This window comes from Coenobita brevimanus, chromosome 55 (assembly GCF_032717465.1).
Source record: "Coenobita brevimanus isolate Jiangsu-jjx chromosome 55, ASM3271746v2, whole genome shotgun sequence".
NCBI lineage: Eukaryota > Metazoa > Arthropoda > Malacostraca > Decapoda > Coenobitidae > Coenobita > Coenobita brevimanus.
Genome location: NC_137008.1, coordinates 49,322,568 through 49,345,139, shown reverse-complemented (window position 1 = coordinate 49,345,139; position 22,572 = coordinate 49,322,568). Strand labels below are relative to the sequence as shown.

At 41.3% G+C, this 22,572-nt stretch overlaps 1 protein-coding gene and 1 non-coding gene across 2 annotated transcripts in view; one reads left to right on the top strand and one right to left on the bottom strand.

The window, feature by feature from the left end:
- Plc21C (Phospholipase C at 21C) overlaps positions 1 to 22,572 on the top strand; it is a 739,135-nt gene that overhangs the window by 356,333 nt on the left and 360,230 nt on the right. Inside the window, exon 14 of the mRNA XM_080273643.1 lies at positions 2,885 to 2,987. Within this exon, the coding sequence (XP_080129769.1) occupies positions 2,885 to 2,987 (103 nt within the window). The remainder of the gene's footprint in view (positions 1 to 2,884; positions 2,988 to 22,572) is intronic.
- On the bottom strand, positions 14,145 to 14,263 carry LOC145401561 (5S ribosomal RNA). The gene has a single exon (XR_013897648.1). It is a non-coding gene; the product is annotated as a 5S ribosomal RNA (ribosomal RNA).

Here is a 22,572-nt window from a genome sequence, read left to right as displayed (position 1 = left end):
TCCACACACACCAAGGAACATCAGAACAACACCCAGCACATGATATTATACACAAATACTGTCATCTTTCCCCTCTTGCCTGCTTCAAACCAGCTTCCAGAAGCATATCCAAACTTAAAATCACTTGCTGCTCCATTCATTTACTTAGAAGACAACACACAGCTGCATCCACGGCCTCCTGATATTCACCCTTCTAAGTCCTACCTCCCTCGTGAGGACAGGGTCCACCTGGCTAGGCTGAGATTTGGGCATCATCAAGCCCTCTCGAGTTATCAGAAATGGCTGTATGACTCCGTTGCTGATGCCTGTCCAGGATGCAACACAGCACCCCATAGTATTAAGCACATTATGGAAGACTGAATTGCACACAATCACCTGCATCAACAACACAACATACACTCCTTGAGAGCTCTATGGGAAAGCCCAGTCTCTGCCATGGCCTTTCTTAGGGACTCGGGACTGTTCGACCAGACTGCCCAGGGAACAGCTACTACTACTACTAATATGACACCTGGTGGTTTAGTGGGTAATTAAGGTGCTCCAGCTGGATTGAGCCTGTGCGGGATTATATCCAAGGGGTGCTGGGCTTTATTGCTCACATAATGCCACTCAGGGACAAGTGAGGCCGGTCACTCTCATCTTAAATGTCAGGACCAACTTGCCTAGCCCTGGGCTCCTATGTTCCACCTGTGGCAACATAGGATTAGATGATGATGATGATGAAATGCATAATGTAGGTAAGCTTGTAGTCATTAACCAAATAATAAAACATAACAGATATGTTGTACTTGAAACACTGTACGTAAAATCTTGGCTGGCTGGCCATTAGCCATAAAATGAAACAACATTTATACTGAAAAGGTATGTAACATTTTTATCATTAGCCAGCTCAGGCCAGAGCAGCCTAGAGTTAATGCATAGTGGAAGAAATACACCTGTTTTAATCCGTGAGATTGAATTTAACACAATAGTAGTCAGAGACTGTTCCTTATAGGCTATATATCATGATTAAAGCAACTTTCCATTCAATAAAGCAAGTCCAGTGTATGCCAACCACACACATATGTAGTATAGTGCCTTGCTTTTCTTGATTTTAAGACAGTCTTCAGTCAAGTATGTCTTATTTACTTAGAAAAGTGTAGTATTGAAGGTTCTGTGGTTGAACTGAGCAACGTTTTATGGTCACAGTGTCTTCTGCATTGCTAAATATTAGTTCTGAAGTTACACTCTAATCTGGGTATCATTTACACACACCAGCACTAACTAGTAGCTTACACATGAAATTGCCAAAAGTCACTCATCTCCTTGTTTCACAGCTACTGTCTCTTTATTACCCTCATCTAATGCCTCCATATATATGCAGTAAATGGCATATTTGTTTTTTAGGCCAGTGAGAAGGGTGACAGTTAAATATTACAAGTAAAAAATATTGGTAATAACTAATGGGTGTGGATGTATGTACACTCACACCAGAAAGTATCGGTGCACTGTGGGTCCGATACCATCCGGAATGATTTAGCCATGTGGCAGTGACAGCCCGTTAATACCTACACATATTATAACATTTACGGCCATTCCCTATGCATTATGAAGGACACAAGAGGTGACTGATATAGCAGTCATTTATTGTCTGGGATGCCTGCATGTGGGAGGACAGAACCGCAATTTCCAGTTTCCTTTGTTCCATGTGTCATAATATTTAACACATATTCTGCACTGATACTTTCTGGAGTGAGTGTACAGTACAATATATACGTATATAAACCCACACAGCCATCACACATGCACACCACACAGTTTATCTCACTTAACTCACTGCATTCGGCCTTCAATTCTCTTCTTTTCCTTTCCTCCTTTCCCATGTGCCCATTTATTATTCTGAACCTTTAATTGTTTTCAGTAAGACTATATTAAGTTACAAACAGTTTCAAGGTAACAACATTCATTCATACATAATTAGGCAGAACAGTGAACAAAATCTTCAGTAGTAGTCATTTTAATGTTTCTTCCACCTATATCCAGTATCCTGATGTCGACAGTAAATACTGGTATAGGTTCGGTATCGGAAAAAATGCAACTACTGTATTGGCGATATATTATTTCAGCAAGTCGTATCGGTTACAGCACTAGACACACTGAACAAAGCTCTGCACTTGCCTGTCCAGGAATAATAAGAGTTGCGCATCAATTAAAACCAAGAATGTACAGAAAATTGCATGGTCGTATAAAAGAAAGTTAAATTTAAAACAATTGCAGTCAGAAATGAATCATCGTCATCTTTGTCATTATCATTGTCATCATTATCATCAACAGTAGTAGCAGCATCTGAATCAGCATCAGAGTCCCAGTATTAAATGGAGTAGTAGGATATAGCATTAGGGAAAGGGAATCTTTAAAAGTAGAACCATTATCAGAGTACCCAGTGAAGTGGGCCACACATCCATTCATTCATAATTCTGACCTTTGAAATTTTCAGTGTCACCAATTCAACACTTTCTTTGTAGTTCCGAGTTACTCATAAAAGTTAATAGAATAGAAGAATCCAAAAGAATTCCAGTCCATATGTTACTCAGTCAGTCTCCTGGCTTAGTGGTATGGTTTTAACTCCTTCAGTTGTAGGACACCATTTTCAATTTTCTTCTTGCATGTACCAGATAATTTTATGCAGTTTAAGATATTTTTAAGGAAGAGCAGTAGTTACTGTTGGCTGTATGCTGTATCTAACCCTCCAGTTCATAAAGTTTCTTAAGGTGAACAGAATCACCTGGCCATGAGAATATGCATCAAGAAGCTGTTAATCATGAAACCCACCCATTAACTGTATATATCCTTATGAATGTGGAACATGCTGTTACTGTTTTGTTTTTCTCTCCTTAATGAGCAGGAGCCGGGTGCCAATGATGCAGAGGAGGAAGCTGTTGCTGAGATATCTGCTCTAGTCAACTATGTCCAGCCAGTCCATTTCCATTCCTTTGAGGCGGCTGAGAGTAAGTTCATGCTATTTACTTCCTACAGCAGGTGCTGATGAGGAACCTACATGTAGTGGTGCTGTGCTCCCTGGGTGGAACAGCTGCAGCATCAACCTGGGAGCCAAACCTCCTCATACTACACTGATCCCTTGGGTATTGCACATAAATGGTACTGAACATGGCACAAGATAATGGATTTGTGCAATAACGAATAGACAGTACCTGTGGGATGTACCCAAATGGGTCCGAGGCACCCCAAGCTCAATCCCCCGTAGCCCCATTGATGACAGTTTATGCTCTCGAAATACAGTACATGATGTTTTGATAAGTACCAGAAGCACACGTAGGCAAAGTTAGGTTAACAGAATGTGGTGTCAAGGGCACACTAAAGGAGAATGTTTAATCTGTTACTGGATACAACTACCATCAAGCCCCCAACCAGCCACTGCCCCTAACTGTGGACTTGTTGAGGTGAGTGTACTGTTTAGTTTAAGCAGCAGCAGGGCATTACCAGTTCACATCTTATTCTTAAAGTTTGTTTTCCATATTTTTCTTATTATTTTTATGGTGATGTACAAGTGCTGTAATGGTTGTAAATGATGTTTACAATCCCCAGCAGCAAGAAAAAAACAGATGAATTCCATCATGTGGTTTGCCAAAAACAGATGGACACCATCTTAGAATGCATTTTTGGCACAAAATTACCTGTGTAAGTGTTGATTTATCCAAACCAAACCTAAATTTTGTGATAGAGGTTGGTGACCATGATCCACTCACTTGATGTAGTGCTGCCTACTTTTTCCAAACCAAACCTAAATTTTGTGGTAGAGGGTGGTGACCATCATCCACTCACTTGATGTAATGCTGCCTACTTTTTCCAAACCAAACCTAAATTTTGTGTGGTAGGTTGTGGTGACCATCATCCACTCATTTGATGTAATGCTGCCTACTTCTTCCTTCACCTTAATCATTCTCATTTACTTTGTCTGCCCTCCTCTCTTCCTATATCTCCCATCTTTCCTGTCATTTTTTGTTACTCTTCTGTCCCTTTCAGGTGGCTTTATAATGAGTGACAAGCTAATGGTTTCCTGTAAGCCAGCAAACCATTTACAGCACTGGGTGGTAACCATGTAACCAACCCAATTATATATATATATATATATATATATATATATATATAATTATCATCATCATCTGGACCTCCATTCCACTCTAGGATGGGTTGAGGATTAGCAGCATCCAGACAGCCAAAGTTTGCCCAGTTCAATGGGCCACCCTTCCATTCACTCATCATTCAATCCCATGGAATCCTGGCACCATCTGATATGCCAAATGGTTTCACCCTGTACTGTAGCTTCATATATACTTTTTCGATAAAGTCATTCCAAACATTAGCACGTTAAAAGGGGGTGCCAAATCCCTGGTCATGCGCTTCTTTGCACAAAGTTCATCCAGCCAGCTTGATCTCTTGTCAGTCCCTTAGCCTCACCAACTTCCATACCTCTTTTTCTCACACAGTCATCTACCACATCTCTCCACCTTCATCTTAACCTGCCTTGCATCCTCTCTCCTTCAAATTCGCTCAGATGTACCTTTTTTACCACTCTGTTGTCATCCATTCTTCACGTGATCATACCATCTCAGTACACTTGCTTCAATTCTGGTGTCCATAGACTTCCTCACTCTGCATCTTTCACAAATCACATCATTCCCTATCCTGTGCACTCTCTGTACTCCACATACATTCTTTAATAGTCCCATCTCCACTGCTGTTACTCTTGACTTCATTTTCATGCCACACGATATTCTCATGCCCATATGTTAAAGTTGGCACTAACACTCCTCCTTGTAAGCCTCATGCAGCTGCAACACTCAAGCTTCTGTTTTTTATCAAGGCGTTCATAACACCACCTACTTTCCCTCCATGTGTCACCCTACTTTCCACTTCTTTTGCATATTTTCCTCTCTTTTTCTCTCACTGTACCCAGGTATTTGAACTTTCTCACCATTTCCAGTCTCTCTTCATTCACTGTAACATCACACTGGGAGTCACTGTCTCTCTCTGTAACCATCACTTTACTCTTTTCTACATTTACTCTCAAGGCAAAGTGCTCACAGACATCTATAAAACTCTGCACTAGTGTACCAAGCTCTTGTCTGGTATTTGCAAGTAGTACTGCATCATCCGCATACATCAAATTTGAGATATTCCATCCATCACCATTCATTACCAACACCATCTTTCTCTCTCTCTCCATTACTTGTGTTCTTACTTCTCTCGTCACCTCATCCATATATGTATTGAACAACCGTGGGGACATCCCACAACCTTGTCACATGCCCACGTTGATCATGAACCATTCACTTAGATGCCCATTTACTCTTGCACATGTCTCATTACCATCAAAAAAATTCTTAGTAGCACCTAGCAGCTGACCATGTACACCATACATGCACAAAACCATCCACAGTCCTTCTCTGTCTACTCTGTCATGTGGTTTGTCCAGATCCTTAAATGCCATAAACACCCTATAGTCCTTCTCACAAGCCTTTTCCACTATCTGTCTCACTGCAAATATTTGATCCACACATCCTTTGCCACTCCTAAAGCCACCCTGTTCATTACTCACTAGGCCTTCTGATATCCGTCTTACTTCCTCTGTAATAATTCTTCCATACACCTTCCCTGCAACACTCAGTAGACTTATGGCACAATAATTCTTGCACTCACTTCGCTTACCTTTATTTTTGTATGGGGGTATAATCATCTTCTCTGTCTACATTGTCATGTGGTTTGTCCAGATCCATAAATGCCATAAACACCCTATAGTCCTTCTCATAAGCCTTTTCCACTATCTGTCTCACTGCAAATATTTGATCCACACATCCTTTGCCACACCTAAAGCCACCCTGTTCATTACTCACTAGACCTTCTGATATCTGTCTTACTTCCTCTATAATAATTCTTCCATACACCTTCCCTGCAACACTCAATAGACTTATGCCACAATAATTCTTGCACTCACTTTGTTCACCTTTATTTTTGTACGGGGATATAATCACAGCCTTTTTCCATTCTACTGGTACAGTTTCACTCATTCATGCCTTCTTACATATCTCAGACAAGCACTTCATACCAGTCTCTCCACTCTTAATCATCTCTGCATACACCTCATCAGCATGAGCTGCTTTCCCATTTTTCACCCATCTCACAGCATTCTTCACTTCTGCAAGTGTCACGTTTCCTGGCACTGCATTCCTTCTCTGCACACCCCCAAAACCAATCATGTTTACAGCTGCTCTGCTCTCTCTATTCCAGTTCAACAGACTTTTAACATATTCCTTCCATCTGGTCCTTACTTCATCCCCATGGGTTAATAATCTACCACTTACATCCTTCACACATTCACATTTCTTTTCACTGTCACTTCTACATTTGCACGCCATGGCATATCACACACTCTCGAACATATTCACTATTTCCACCCTCTTCATTCACACCTCTCACGTTCCACATGGCCATGCACACGTGCCATTTGGTTGGGGCCCTGGGCAGGTATCTGACCCTTTGAGGCTGTCTTAAGTGATTTAAAGATAGGTGAATCTGGGGGACTTTTAACCCAGCCAGAAACCCAGGTTATATGGTTACCACCCAGTGTAGTAAATGGTTTTTTGGGCACAGGAAAACCATTTGGCTTGTCACACAGTGTGGAGACCATAAGGCAACACTACATTAAGTGAGTGGATGACATATATATGCAGCATATACTCTGTCAGCTGGCCAGTGTATATCTCTGCTAGTGCATGGGTGGCTGACTGCTGTCAGTACACATGTCCTGTGTCCCTCCAGGTGCCTCTCCCCCACCCTACTCTGTCCCTGCCCGCCTCTCCCCCACCCTCCTCAGTTCCCCCTAGGTGGGCCATCCAACCCCTCCTCCCCACCTCTGTCCCAGTTTGCCTCTCCCCGCATCCTCATCCTAAAGCTAGAGCCTGCCACACCACTGTCAGTGAGTATGGCATGCTTTTAAGTTTAAACATGCCCAAGAAATATTAAAACGTCTTCATATGTGAACCTTCGCTTGTCGACTGCATGTCCTCAAGCATGAACTGGTGTCAGGGGGTTAATAATGCAGACTTAGATGAGTCTGTATTATCACAGATACATCATAAATAATCAGTAAACTAAGAATAATATGGGTTAGTTATGTACACACATAGAGTATCGAGTGATTGTACCACGCCAAGCACATTGATAAATTGTAAACAAAGTCAGCTGATTCCCTGCTGGTGAGTGTAAGGAACAGTGAAAGATTTGTATGCTCATGTATTTCCACCTTCATTACGTAATTTAATGCAAAATTATTTTCTTATCCTAGCCCACCTATTTTGTTTTTCTGGCATGTTTGGTTGTTTTCTGTTGATCAGTTTAGATTAGGTTAGATTGGGCTAGGTTATGATTAGTTTAGAATGGGCTGGGTTAGGTTAGGTTTAGCTTGGTTAAGTTATGTTAGGTGTGGTTAGGTTTGGTTTGGTTGAGTGTGGTTAGGTTAGATTATTTTTGATTAGGTTAGGCTATTTTATTTTGTTAGGCAAATTAGGTTATTTAAGGCCAGTACATGAATATTGAAAGTTGTAGATTTTAGAAAGTCTGCCATTATGCTTGATAAACATGAATTAATCAGGATGGACATTGATAAAAAGAACAGAGAAAACAAAATCATCTGTAAACAGTCACTTGCCACCAATTTTTTTTTAGAGTGATATAAAAACAACCAGGGAGAAAAGGAAATGAATCAGTAAGGTATTTCCGCTGTAAAAACAAACGTAAGGAAGTCTGAAAACAAAATCATAAGTAAACAGTCATTTACCACTATAAAAATGATTAAAATAGTACAGAAAACAACCAGGGAGAAGAGGAAGTGAGTCATTGAGGTGTTACTGCTGCTTAAACTATTGTAGGAAGTCTGTGAACTTGAGTGGTGGGTTTGGTTGTAAACAAAAGCTGGCCAAGCCATCATTTGTATACTACTCCTCTGCTTTTAAAATTATTTGAGTATTTTATCCGAAATTATATTAATATGTTGAGTTTATTAAGCACAGAAGGAGGCATTATAATTTGTATAACTGAAAATATTAGCATGCATTTGACCCTAGTGACTGCTGTTCATGATTTCAGAGTGTGGGCAGTGTTTCATGAAACTCACCTCCTGCCACATCTGTAATGGTATGGGCCAATGAAAAGATTTTATTCACAGCTAAAAGTTCCTGGTCAGTGAAAACAGCTCACTCGTATGATGATACAATGGACTGATGTGCTGGGCCAGTGTTTGTGAGTCTTGGGCTCGACCCAACTCAGATGCGTGATAATAATGTTTTTGAGTTGGAAACTGCTCTGTAATGGCAAGAGTACTGATTTTCATCTCACAGCAGTGACGAAAACTGCTGTAAGCAAATGCGCTATATCCAAGGGATTACTGTGTTTCCCTATGTTTTTGTCTTGGGAAGAACCTCGTTCTAACTTTGGTGAGGCCTGCCTACCTTAGGTGGCACCAGATTCCTACATAGTCTGTGTACTGTACTATACCTGTAGGACAGCTCCTCGGAAGCAGTTGCTTACCTGTAGTCAGTGGCTCTGTGCATCCAGACAGATTGGGGTTAAGCAACAACAATGATGACATCCTACAACAGAGACTTGAGATTCTGTTTGTTATTTATTCTTTGGAGTAGTGGTAGTAGTAGTAGTACACTACTCCTACAACTATTACTACTACTAAAATTGCTCATACTATTTCGACTACTGCTACTACTACTACTGTTATTTGTACTACTATTACTTTTACAGTACTACTGTTGGTACTACAACAACCAACTGCTACTACTACTATTACTACTGCTGCTACTACCACTACTACTACCACTACTACTACTATGAACATGCAAGAGTTGACAGAACGAGATGACTGTAACAGTTATACTGATGGACCTCAGATTTTCTTATTTTTTGCAAGTCATATGCAATTTTTCAGCTGATTATCATGAGCTCAACAACATTAATATGTGTGGATTCACAACCATAATACAATGAACTCTCGTGTATCTGACAAAAGCCATCAAGGGGACGCCGGTAGTAGTCGTACTGACAGATAGTGACATAATTCTCTGCCAAACTCCCTCATGGGAGTCTAACCCCCTTTTAAACCCTATACCTGTACCACATAACTGTTCAGACATAGAAAAACAACCTTAAACTCTGTAATAAATATGAGAAAATTTCATTGTACTGTACAGGGGTGTCTGAGTTATATAAGTACAAGTAGTTACAGAGTACTGTTTATAACCTATGGGAAAATGGGGGTTCAGTGTTGGACCACCACCAGCTTATACCTATAATGTTCTGAAAAGCAATTTTAAACAAGAATAAAGGTTCATTACATAAAACACACATACAGTAGGCCCTTCATGCTTACCTGGTAGGTATTCATACAGTAGCTAGTTTATGCTGTCATTTGTGAAACTAGGGGTACCATGGAAACCGGTTCTGTGTACACAGGAATATGTTTTTCGTTATCAAAGCTCACATTGACAGATCCCAATATAATTTGTCTTTCTTCCCCTCCCCCCTTGCTATTGTTCTCCCACTTTTCCTCTTCCTCTTTTCTCCTTTCATTTTTCTTTCCATTCCTCCTCCACATCATCATCATCATTAATGATCATCATCAATCATCATCATCATCAATTGAGTGATTGGATGGTGAGTGCCCCCACCTACCAAAAATTATTATTATTATTATTATTATTATGACTTCCTTTCCCACCCTTGGGCAGAGTGAGGAGCAGCAACATCCAGACAGCCCAAGTTTGCCCAGTCCACTCACTCGTTATTCACGCCTCCAGAATCCTGGCAATATCTGATATGCCAAAAAACTTTCACTACATTCTGGAGGTTCACATAAACATATCTGATAGAGTCAATCCATTCCTTCTCCTGTTATTTCTCTCCCTCTCTCTTATTCATTTTTGAGCCACATCTAATGGTTATAAAAGAAATCAATAGACAGAGAGAAAATTGAATAAAAGAGTAAAAGTACAAGTTGCATCCCTTTATTAGCCACAATGACAGTGTTTACTTAAGCTGATGCAGATAATTTTGGTTTCTGTGCAGCTGGTCTAAGTGTTAACACTCTCTCTCTCTCTCTCTCTCTCCAGTGGCAGAGATGCAGGTGGGATCAGATTTTTGTATAAGTGTGTACACTGCAACTTTTCCTGAAGAATAAGAATGATGATGATGCAAGGGAATCCTGGCATGCTGCTCCTGTGTATAAACACATTCTTTTGTTTTCAATATTGAAAAGTAAATGAGCTGAACTCAGTAAGATACATTTGTTCATTCTTTCATTCGAGTAATAACTGGTCCAATCAATAGACAGAGAGAAAATTGAATACAAGAGTAAAAGTACAAGTTGCATCCCTTTATTAGCCACAATGACAGTGTTTACTTAAGCTGATGCAGATAATTTTGGTTTCTGTGCAGCTGGTCTAAGTGTTAACACTCTCTCTCTCTCTCTCTCTCTCCAGTGGCAGAGATGCAGGTGGGATCAGATTTTTGTATAAATGTGTACACTGCAACTTTTCCTGAAGAATAAGAATGATAATGATGCAAGGGAATCCTGGCATGCTGCTCCTGTGTATAAACACATTCTTTTGTGTTCAGTATTGAAAAGTAAATGAGCTGAACTCAGTAAGATACGTTTGTTCATTCTTTCATTCGAGTAATAACTGGTCCAATAAGAGTAGAAATTCATTTGATCCTTGAATGCATGGATACACAGTACCAGCACAATCACAAACACACAAAAAAGAATGTAAAGTTAATCATGTGCATTCTAAGTCTAAAACAAATTCTGCTCCTTTCGTTTGTCTGATTCAGTATGTCTATCTATCTATCTATCTATTGCCAGACGCCTCAATCCCATTTGGGGTGGCCACAAACAAATCGCCTCCAAGTCGCCCTGTCCCCCGCCATTTCACTGCCCTGCTCCCAACTCACACCTCCCTTCTCTCATATACCTCTCCACCCCATCCTTCCATCTCATCCTCGGCCTCCCCCTCCCTCTTCCCCCCTCCACCTCACTCACATACACTCTCTTCGTCAGTCTTTCACCCTCCATCCTCTCCACATGGCCAAACCACCTCAGTGTGTTTCTCATAACGCTTCTTATCACATCCACATCCACACCACAACGCTCCTTTATATCTTCATTCGTCAGCCTGTCTCTCCACGTGACTCCACAGGCTCCTCTTAAATAACTCATTTCCACTGCTCTCACTCTTGACTTGTGTCCTTCCAACAATGTCCAAGCTTCACTTCCGTACGTTAGAGTTGGTATCACAATACTGTCATGTAGTAACTTTTTCACTTCCATGCTCACTTCCCTGTTTCTTATCACTGCTTTCAAAGGACCAGCAACCTTTCTTCCCTGCTGTACCCTTTCAAGCACTTCACCCTCCAAACCTCCATCCTTACTCATCACACTACCCAAGTACTTAAACGTACTCACATTTTCCAATTCCTCACAATCCAACCTCGCTGTACATTCACTAACTTCATCTGTCTCAAAGACCATCACTTTACTCTTCCCTACAGTCACCTTTAAATTCCGTTTCTTACACACTCTCCCAAACTCATCCACCAAGCCTTGCAGCTCCCCTTCGTCTTCACTCAACAACACAGTATCATATGCAAACAACAGTACAGGGAGTTTCCAAACACTATCCTCTCTCACCAGGGCCACTCCAACATCCACTACCCTACCTTGTACCTCTTTTATTACCCCATCCATGTACAGATTGAACAACCATGGAGACATGACACATCCCTGTTTCAAACCAATTTTCAAAGAGAAAAATTCACTTAGTTCACCATCTACACGCACTGCAGCCTTCGCACCATCGTACATACTCTTCACAGCATTCAACAACTTCCCATCTACTCCATATATTCTTAACACTTTCCACAATCCTTGTCTATCCACCCTGTCATATGCTTTCTCCAAATCCATGAAAGCCGCATACAACTTCTTTCCCTTCTCTAGAAACTTTTCCACTAAAGATCTAAGAATGAATATCTGATCTACACAAACTCTTCCCTTCCTAAAGCCTCTCTGTTCTTCTCCAACTAATTTCTCTGTTCTTTCTCTAACTCTGTCTATAAGTATCCTACCATACACTTTTCCTATTATATTAAGAAGACAAATGCCTCTATGATTACCACACACTTCTTTTTCCCCTTTTCCTTTGTACAAGGGAATAATTATACCTGACTTCCAATCCTCCGGGACTCTATCTTCCTCCCAGGCCAGTCTGCACATCTTCCACATCCATTCTACTACTATCTCTCCCCCATGCTTCAGCATTTCACCACACACTCCATCCATTCCTGGGGCTTTCCCCGATTTAACTTTCTTCATTGCTTCCACAACTTCTATCCTACTGATTTCTTCCTGTCTTCTCACCTCCCTCCTTCTCCCAGCCATTCCCCAGCCACTTATACTCGCATTACTTCCATCCTCTACGTTCAACAATTCCTTAAAGTGCTCTCTCCATCTGTTCACTTTTTCTCCCTTCTCCACTCGTAATCTACCATTTTTATCTTTCACTCCCCTGCTTACTTCACTTCCACCCTGTCTTACTCTTTTCACTTCTCTCCAGAACATTTTCTTACAGTCCCTCCACTTTACACTCAAATTCCTTCCAAATTCCTCATCCACTCTCTTCTTACTCTCTCTTACTAATCTTTTCACCTCTCTCTTTCTTTCCACATATAACACTCTCTTCTGCCTCTCAACTTCTTCCACGCCCCTATTTCTCATCCATTCATTGTATGCTTTCTTCTTTTGTGCCACGGCCTGTTTCACCTCTTCAGTCCACCACGCTGTTCCTTGCACCCCCCTCCGTCTTCTCTTCCTTCCACACACCACATCACATGCTGCACATATTTCTTCTGTAAATATCTTACACACACCTTCCACGTCTCCCATCTGCTCCAATTCATATTTGCCCAATCGTTCCTCCACTTCTCTCTTATACTCTGCCTTTTTCTCATCCTCTTGTAACCTTTCCACTCTCCTTGCAACTACTCCTTCCTCTCGTCTTTCCCCTCTTCTATTCCTCCATCTTACTTGCATTCTAATTCTGGCCACCACCAAGTAGTGGTCAGAAAGTCCACTCCCCCAACCTCTATACACTCTTGCATCCTTTACACATCTTCGCATCCTTTCATCCACACACACATAATCAATCATTGCCTTCCTTTCATTCAGTTCACCACCCACCCTTCTCATCACTCGCCATGTATACCTGTGGTACGTATGGTAACAAAAACAAAATGAAGGCATCTTGTGGACTAGAATTACAAGTTACAGTAAAGCTGCCAGAAAATTGTGTTTGATGAGATGAATTGCATGGATTTTGATTTGGGGCTTCCTAGGGAATTTTATTAAATTCAGCCATCTGATGTGACAGAGAATGATACATGCTGGTAATGGGCTGAAGGATAATTGAGAGTTTACCGTATAGTGTGTGGAAACATCATTAGTACTAGAAGATATAGTTGTAGCATAATGATATCAAACTTTTTAGTGATAAATTTAAATGTTCTCTGAAATAATTACTGGTATATAGCACTTTGGGTGGTTTGGCCACTAGAGGAGGGGAACGGTTCATCATTGGCTGAACCATCCCCTCTGATGGTAAACAGATGTTTCTCTTGATTCATTTAGTTGTACATTATACATATTTCATTAATATGTTTATGATATTATGATCAGATAAAGTGAAAGAGAGAGAGGGAGAAAGGGGGAAGAAGTGGGGGAGATGGAAAGAATGCTTTGAACTCTGCGTGCTATTGGGTGAATGTGTGTGTGTGTGTGTGTATTTACCTAGTTGTGTTATACAGGAAAAGAGCTACATTCGTGGGGTCCTGTCTCTTTTTCTCAGTAAGTCAGATTTTGCTTTGAACTTGTATAAGTTTTTAAACAGGATGATGTTTTTGTTCATTCATTCATTCATTCATTGCCAGACGCCATGTATCCCAGACGGGGTGGCCAATGGCTTAGAGTTAATTGTTTTACAGGGAGGGGCACTAATCCTCCACCAACCTCACTTGACACGTAGGGATGCCAACAGCATCTGGTGTTCCCAGGCGGTCACCCATCCAAGTACTAACCAGACCCAACGTTGCTTAACTTCGCTGATCGGACGGGAAGTGGTGTACTCAACGTGGTATGGCCGTTTTTGTCCAGGCTGTAATTATGTCAACCCTCTCTCTCCTTTCATCTGTGAAAGGCAGATCCAGCTTCTTCAGCCTCTCTCTGTATGACATCTGCCATGCTGGGGACCATCTTGGTTGCTGTTCTTTGTATTCTCTTGATCTTGTTTATATCTTTCTTTTTGCGTGGGGACCACACTACTGCCGCATATTCCAACCTAGGGCAGATCATGGCCACTATCAATCGTTTCATCATCTCATCCATGTAATGAAATGCCACTCTTATGTTAGTCAAGAGAGTGTACGTCTCTCTAACTATCTTTTTAATGTGTTTTTGAGGTGACAAACTCTCCTGGACCAGCACTCCCAAATTTTTCTCTTCTGTTGCTTTTGTGATTGGTTGATTACCCATCATAAAATTCAGCAATGGCCTCTTGGTACTTTTACCCATTTCTCATATTTTACATTTTTTTTTGCATTGAATTTCATTTCCCACATCCAGCTACAATCATGAATCCTATCCAGGTCTTCGTGCACCATTTTACAATCTTCCCCAACTTCTACTTCCTCAAGATATTTGGATCATCAGCAAACAGATTTGCATAACTGTTCATTCCATCTACCATATTGTTTCCATAAATCAGAAACATTACTGGAGCAAACACTGAGCCCTGTGAGACTCCACTTGTTACTTCCTTCCATCCAGACATCCTGTCCTTTATTGCTGTCCTCATTTGTCTGTCTCCTAAGAAGTCTCTCATCCACTCCCGGAGGTTTCCCTTCAGTCTTCCAATGAGCTCCAGTTTCCATATTAGTCACTTGTGTGGTACCTTGTCAAAGGCTTTCTCCAAATCTAAATACACAGAGTCCACCCAATGGTCTCTCTCCTGTAGCACGTCAATCGGTCTTGAGTAAAAGCTAAACAAGTTGGAAGCACATGACCTTCCACTTCTGAATCCAAACTGACTTTCAGCCAAAATGTTAATCTCCTCCTGGTATTTTATCCTTCTGTCTTTGAGGATTCTCTCACACAGTTTTGCGACTCTGCTGGTCAGGGACACTGGTCTATAATTCAGGGGTTCTTCCTTGCTTCCTCCCTTATAAATTGGTACCACATTGGCCCTCTTCAATTCCCGAGGCACTTTCCCTTCTTCCAGAGAACACACAATTAAACTGTGAATCTTATCTACCAGTTGTTCTCTACATTCTTTCAGTACCCAAGTAGAGATTCTGTCTGGTCCTGGGGCTTTCCTTACACCTTGAGTTTCCAGTAGATTGTACACTTCCTGCACTTCCACTTTAATATCTTTTATCATTTCATTTCTAGTCACTCCCTCCCCCTCCACTAAATCCCTTTCTTTAATGAAAATCAACTGGAAACATTTGTTCATTATTTCAGCTTGCATTGCCACATCTTTATAGACCTCTCCTCCTACTTTCAGTTTAGTGATTCCTTCCTTTTGTTTCAGTTTCCCACTAACAAATCTATAAAACAATTTGGGTTCTTCCTTACATTTGTCAATTATACCTTTTTCAAAGTTCCCCTCTTTCTTTACGAATTCTTGTGCAGTCAAGTCGCCTATGGTGCGTGCTTCTATGGCACAGTTGTCTATGACACGGCAAGATGCCAGACCCAAGAAAAAAGAACCACACGCATAAAATACCTATGGCATGGGTGCGGCAAGGTTTGAAACGCACCTCTTGCCTCGGAAATCCCACTCCTACCCCTTCCACTTAAGCACTATCGTCGTCGGAGTCAGGTACGTACAGTACAGTCACTACTCGTTATACAGTAGTGCACCAACTTTCGCTACAGCAGGATTTGCGGAATCTACTTTCGCGGCATGCACCAAATATTCCCTAACTTCCACTTTCGCTTGAAAAAAATCGATTTTCGCGCACAAATTTTGGGTTTGGGACAATATTTTGAACTTTGAATTTCCTGCACTGCCCGCCCGCAACCCACCGCCATCTTGAATGACGTCATGTCAACACTCTGTCCACCCATTCCCGCCATTGTGTACGAGCGTGCTAGCTCCGTTGTGTTGGATTCTCACGGTTCAATGGCCTCTACTATACCTGGTAGTGTGGGGAAAGGGCCTGGTGGTGTGGGGGGAGAGCCTGGTGGTGTGGGGGGAGGGCCGGGAGGCAGTGGTGGTGATTAAAAGTGGCCGGGACATTCAAAGTCGGGAGGAAAGGCCAAGGCTAAAAGAGAGTATCGTGTTGGAGTGAAGAAACGGCAGTATAATAATGAAATGAAAAGGAAGATAGTTGAGCACATGGACAAGGGCGCAAAAAACAGTGAAATCTGCCATATATTTAACATCCCAGAATCGACAGTGCGTAGTATGAGGAAACAGCATGGTGGTAGCGAGGCAGCAGGAGGTGGCGCCAATACGTCTGGCGTGGCTAAATAAGCCCGCCACGCGCCTCGGATACTTACCCCCAACATCCATTAAACACCTGAACCTGGTCTCTGTGGTATGTTTCTCCTCATATAATGTGTACTGTACAGTTTTTATTGTTTGTATCTCACAATGCAATGCACAATAGTGATTTGATGTACTGTATTGCAAGTGAAAATGAAAATCTGATGTTACTTTAGGATAACCGGGAACCAATTAGCCTTTTTGCCATAAAGACAATGCCCCAACTTTCGCTAATTCCACTTTCGCGCATTATTTTTGGACCCAATTAGGTGCAAAAATTGGTGCCCCACTGTACATTGAACTGGTATACGATAATTCACTACAACGATAACAAAAAATTATATCCCAGAATCCAATTTACAATGAATTTCCCACTACAGTATAATATTGCCATCGGAAAATTTCATACGAAGTGCCAGGCGCACACAAGGCGACTGTCACTCGTCTGAGGCAAAGTGGCGGCCCTGGCATGCAGATCATTGTTTTGGTTCAGTTGTGCAGACCTGCCACCCCTTCAAAGCCCAGTCTTTTCCACTCGTTCATGTGTGCCCCCCTGCTATTGTCACCTCTCAGCCAAGCATTGTACTTTAGTATACTGTACATTGTGTAGCACCAGGCCAGCGTTATGCAAGTGTGATTATTGTGTTGTTGCAATGTTTTACTGTACGTGAGTAACGCTGCCTGTATTGGTGTGATAATGTTTTCTTTGGTCTTGGAGATAACTTAGACTGACAGAGGAAGTGATTAACCTCTTAACCGCGGGGCATCACTTTCGTGATGCTCGGGAGCAAGGGATCATATCACAGGGCATCACTTTTGTGATTCTGTGTTATTTTGAATTCGCCTGGGCTTTCAAGTGGTGGCTTGTATCATCTACCAGTACTACCAGTGTCCAGCTATACTCAGTTCTGCTAATGTCATCTGTACTCCCATCCACTTTTGACAATTTAGCCATTTTTCTCTTGTCCTTGACTTGCCTCCTTACCTCCCCTCCATTACCCTCTCCTCTCACCTGACCAGCTGCTCAGCGCTACGCAAATCCTGGACAGATTTTTCCACTCATTTTATCCATTGAAATGTGCCGTTTGCCCTATTCTTATACAAAATAATATATAAAAGAAAGAGAAAAGGTAATTGATACTGCCATACATCTGGAATGAGCTAATTATCACCTGGCAACACCTCACGTGCACTTGTTCGCTAATTTTCCCTGTTTATTTCCCCTTGAAATATGCCGTATGACCTGTTCTCATAATAAAAATATATATAAGAAAGGAAGGGAGAAGCCTAAGTGATATTTACATTCACCTGGAACTACCGAATTTATTACGGGGGGTGATTAGAAAGAAATGACAGTGAGTCCATAAACTTTTATTAGCATGAAGAACTATCAAACTATGACTCACATTCCTTCAAAGTACTCCCCTCCAACCTCTATGCAGCGTTCCATTCTCTTTCTCCACTTCATGAAGCAAGCGTGGTACTCTGAAGACGGTATACTTTGGAGTTCTGAATTGACGGTCTGTGCCAAGTCTTGGATGCAATGAAATTTCTTCCCAGCGATGGCAGATTTAATTTTTGGAAACAACCAAAAGGCACAGGGAGCCAGGTCAGGGGAGTAGGGTGGGTGGGGGAGCAGAGTTATACCTTGTTGTTCCAGGTACTGCATAGTGAGGCGAGCTTTGTGGGGTGCAGCATTGTCGTGGTGCAGCAAAAGGCGAGACCGACGGCGGGTTGGTGCGGTGTTGGCCTTGTGTTCCAAGACTTGTGGAAGGACCTGGTCTGTGTAGTATTGGGCTGTGATAGTGGACTTTTCAGGCATCACATCCACGCATATTGGTCCTTGAGAATTGAAAAAGATGGTGAAAAGGCGCTTCTGGCTGCGAAATCCTTCCTTCAAAATCTGAGGTCGAGGGTCTTCATCGCCCAACCACACCATGTTTGACTGCTTGTCACGGGTTGTGAAGAATGAAATCCAACACTCATCTCCAGTAGCAACATCTGAGAGCCGTTTTGGACCATTTGGTTCAAATTCAGCAAGCCAGACACGACAAATCCTCACCCGTTCAGCCTTTTGCTCATCAGTCAACAAATGGGGTATCCATCGACAACACTTCTTCCTCAGGTGTAATTGTTCATGCACGATGTCATATGCACTCCCATAACTGATATCAAGCTCCAAGGCTAAGAACCTAAGAGTTACAGTTGGATCCTCGTCAATGATGGACCGTGCACGGACAGTTGTTGCTTCAGTCACGGATGTCCAGGGGCGTCCAGAGCGTTGTTCATCTTTCAATTCAGTTTTTCCTGCTGTGAAAGCACGAATCCAGCGGGAAACAGTTTCCAGGGAAGGAGTAGTGTCTGGATAAACTTGTAATAATTCCCCTCGAATCTCTGTTGCTTTCTTTCCCAGTTTCCACCTCGTAAAAATGTAGAACCTGCAGCCTTCTTTTGAGTAATCCATGTTTCTGGCCAGAGAGCAAAAACAAGAGTGAAGCATTCACTCACAACAATAAAACAAGAAAAGTCAGGCATACGGCGACAAGTTCAAACTCGTAAGGACAGGCAACTCTGCACTCTCCTTGCTCCCCTACCTCCCATCATTCAAGGTTTTCATGTTATAGCACGAACTGTCATTACTTTCTGATCACCCTTCGTATGTATTGTCTAGATTTCCTGCTAATCATTTCATAGCGTATAAATTAGCAGCTGTCACCACGCTGTCATTGTTAGCCCTTCACTGCCCCTAGGCCACAGCATTCAGTTTATTGTCATCTTTCAAGGTGAAGCCATGTCGGATTCGCGCCTGTCCAATTCCACTGCTTTTTAGCCTCATGCAAAGGACCCTGTGACCTCTACCCCTACTAAACCTCGTGTGGGAAGGGGTAAAGGGCTAAGTGACCCTGCTGTGGAATGTGAACTGGCTAATTTATCATTGATAATGATGGACAGTGACTATGATCTTTTTGGTGACTCTAAAACAGTGCAAGTGGAAATGTAAATAATGTGTAAACAGCAAGTGAAAATGAATGTAAGTATAACTGAACAGTGGAAAATAGTTTTATAAGTTACTGCAAGTGACAGTGCATAACATAGTGTAAATAAAATAGAAATAGAAATAATGTAAATAAAATAGAGAATGAAAATAGTAATGTAAATAACTAGCGATATAAGAATACGAGTATAAATACTAGGAGTAATGAAAGTAAAAGTGAAAGTTTCACTCTAGCATGTGTAAATACTGGGAGTAATGAAAGTGAAAGTGACAGTTTCGCTCTCTATGCTAGTTTACAGAACAAGAAAGTGAATGCCTGGAGTGAAAATAAACTACTAGTACTGAAAGAAACATAGATAAATATTGTATATATAAATAAGTGTAATAAAGTACTAGGAATATAAAGTGTGAGTGTGTTTATAAATAATAAATGACAGCTCCGCCTCAGAATACCATTGGGGAACGAGCACTGGAGGAAAGCTCGTATGTGCTCGTAATTTACATTGCTTTCACAGTGTTTTTTTTTTTTTAAATATGGATTCCAAACTACTTAAAATTCATAGAATAGTGTTTGTAGTTATAATATCAGGCAGTGGTAACCATATTACGGGGTATCGGGAAGTGTAAAGTGGAGACTTCGTTACCCAACTTCAGAAGTCTCCACAAGTCCTACGGTAGATGACGAAGGCTCAACAAACATCCCAGGAGAAAGCTGAAGGTATGTGCCATATGCTTATATGATTATAATTTTCTAGGACTAACAACTGATTTTTGGCAAATATTTTTAAAAAGTCTGTCGGAGCGCGAATATCCCCGTGGGACATGCACGGCACACTCCTAATAACCCCGCGGTTAAAGGGTTAAGGTGGGTTGTCATTTTTGTTTGACTGAGTGCTTGATTGTGTGCATGTGTAAAGCGGGGAAAAATAGGGAAAAGTGGGGTGAAAAAGGGGACTTTGGACGAACGTCCAGAACCAAATTGCATTTTTCCTGTAGGGTAAGTTATTTACATGAAGTGGTTTTCTATGGCACGGGCTCAGTCCAGAACCAGTTAGCCGCGCCTTAGGCCACTTGACTGTACATTCATTTCTAGTTCTTCTGTATTCTTCCTTTGTTCTACTATTACCTCTCTTTCTCCAGTTGTTCCATGTCATGACGCTCTCTTTCTTTGCTGTCATAAACCTTCTGTTAAACTAATCCTTCTTCCTGTTTTCTTTCCCACTTCCTCTTGGAATATATTTTTCCACACCTAAATTATAGAGGTCTAGAAAGATATCCCACTTTCTCTGCATCTCTCTCTCTGAATTTCTGCAGTCCACATTTTTTAAAAACTTCCTCAATCCTGTAAAGTTTGCTTTCCCAGTGTTGTATCTTCCTTGCCTATAAAGCTCATCTCTTGGCACCATCCTCCCTTTTATCATCTGGAACTCAGTGACCACATGATCACTTTATTCTATAGGACACAGATATTTCAAAGATTCAGTTACGTCTGTTCTTTGGTTATCAGTAAATCTAGTGTTGCTGGCTTGTCATCACCTCTGAGTCTTGTCTCTTCTTTGACCCATTGGGTCATTACATTATTCATTGCTATATTTAACAATATAGTGCTCCATGAATCTTCACTGCCTCCTGAGTCTCATTCTTCCCAGTTCACCTCTTTACAATTAAAATCGCCCATCAGAAATATGTTGCTGCTTTTCTCAGTCGCTTTCTGTAGATATCTAACCATGTCTGACAACATCTCTTGGTACTCATCGTCATTCCATGCCCTTGTCTTAGGGGAAACATATACTACTGCGATGTCTCTCTTGCCATTCTCTCCAGTTTCTAATTTCATATTATCACTTCAGTCCTACCCTCTCCCTGTTCCACCTTATCCACGTTGATGTTTTTCAATGCTGTCATCACTCCTCGTCCCATTTTTTCTTTTCTGTCTTTTCTCCACAGTTTGTATTTACCATCTCCTACATGGATATCAATATCCTCTCTTAACTTGATCTCTACAAAGCACATAATATCTGGTTCATTTACCCTTAAGTAATCGCTGATTTCTAACCTTGCCGATATTAAACCATCAACATTAGTACATGTCTTTTTCCTGCTATTTTCGTTGTTCTTTATTCCCTCTTCTCTCCCTCTCTTGTCGGTACCACTTCCTTAATTTCTGATCATAACTCTCCAATAGACCACTGTCTTCTCTTCCTCCGTTCTCTGTTCATTTTTTCCCTTTTCTTCCTTTACTAGCTTCTTTAATTTAGCTCTTTCTTCCTTATTTCCATCTCTCTTTATCCAGATATTCTTGAACTTCTCTTTGTCAGATAATTTCCATGTTCTGGTGATGATTTCATTTACCATTACTTGAGACTAAACTTTAAGTGGCCTCGCCCCTTCTTCCCCATACTTTCCTAGCCTAAACACTACTTCAGTCTCTTCTTGAGCTTCATTGTTACCCACCATAACTACTGATACTACCTCTTTAGTCATATTCATTTCTTCACATTCCCTTTCTGATCATACTGTTATACATTTTTCTTTTAATCCTGAAATTATCACTCATTTTTTCTTGTCTGCTATATCCCTGACTAAAGATTCTCTACTTCTTAGTACCCTAACCACTTCCTTCTCCATCTTTTCCTTGGTTTGTTGTTATAATCTCTTTCAAATTTATATTTCCTTCCTCTTGAATGTTCTTCCACCCCTTGTGTTGCTCCTTGATTTCCTTAAAGTGTTCATCTTGCATCCATGATTTTGATTCATGCTCATCTAGTTTACTTTTCATCCGGTCCCCTTCTTCTTCCAACCTCTTATTTTCCCTCTTGAGCAGTTTTATTTCATTTGAGGCAGATTCGTTACTCAATTTTAATTCTGTAACTTGCCTTTCTATTTCAGCACTGTGTGTGCTGACATTTTCTA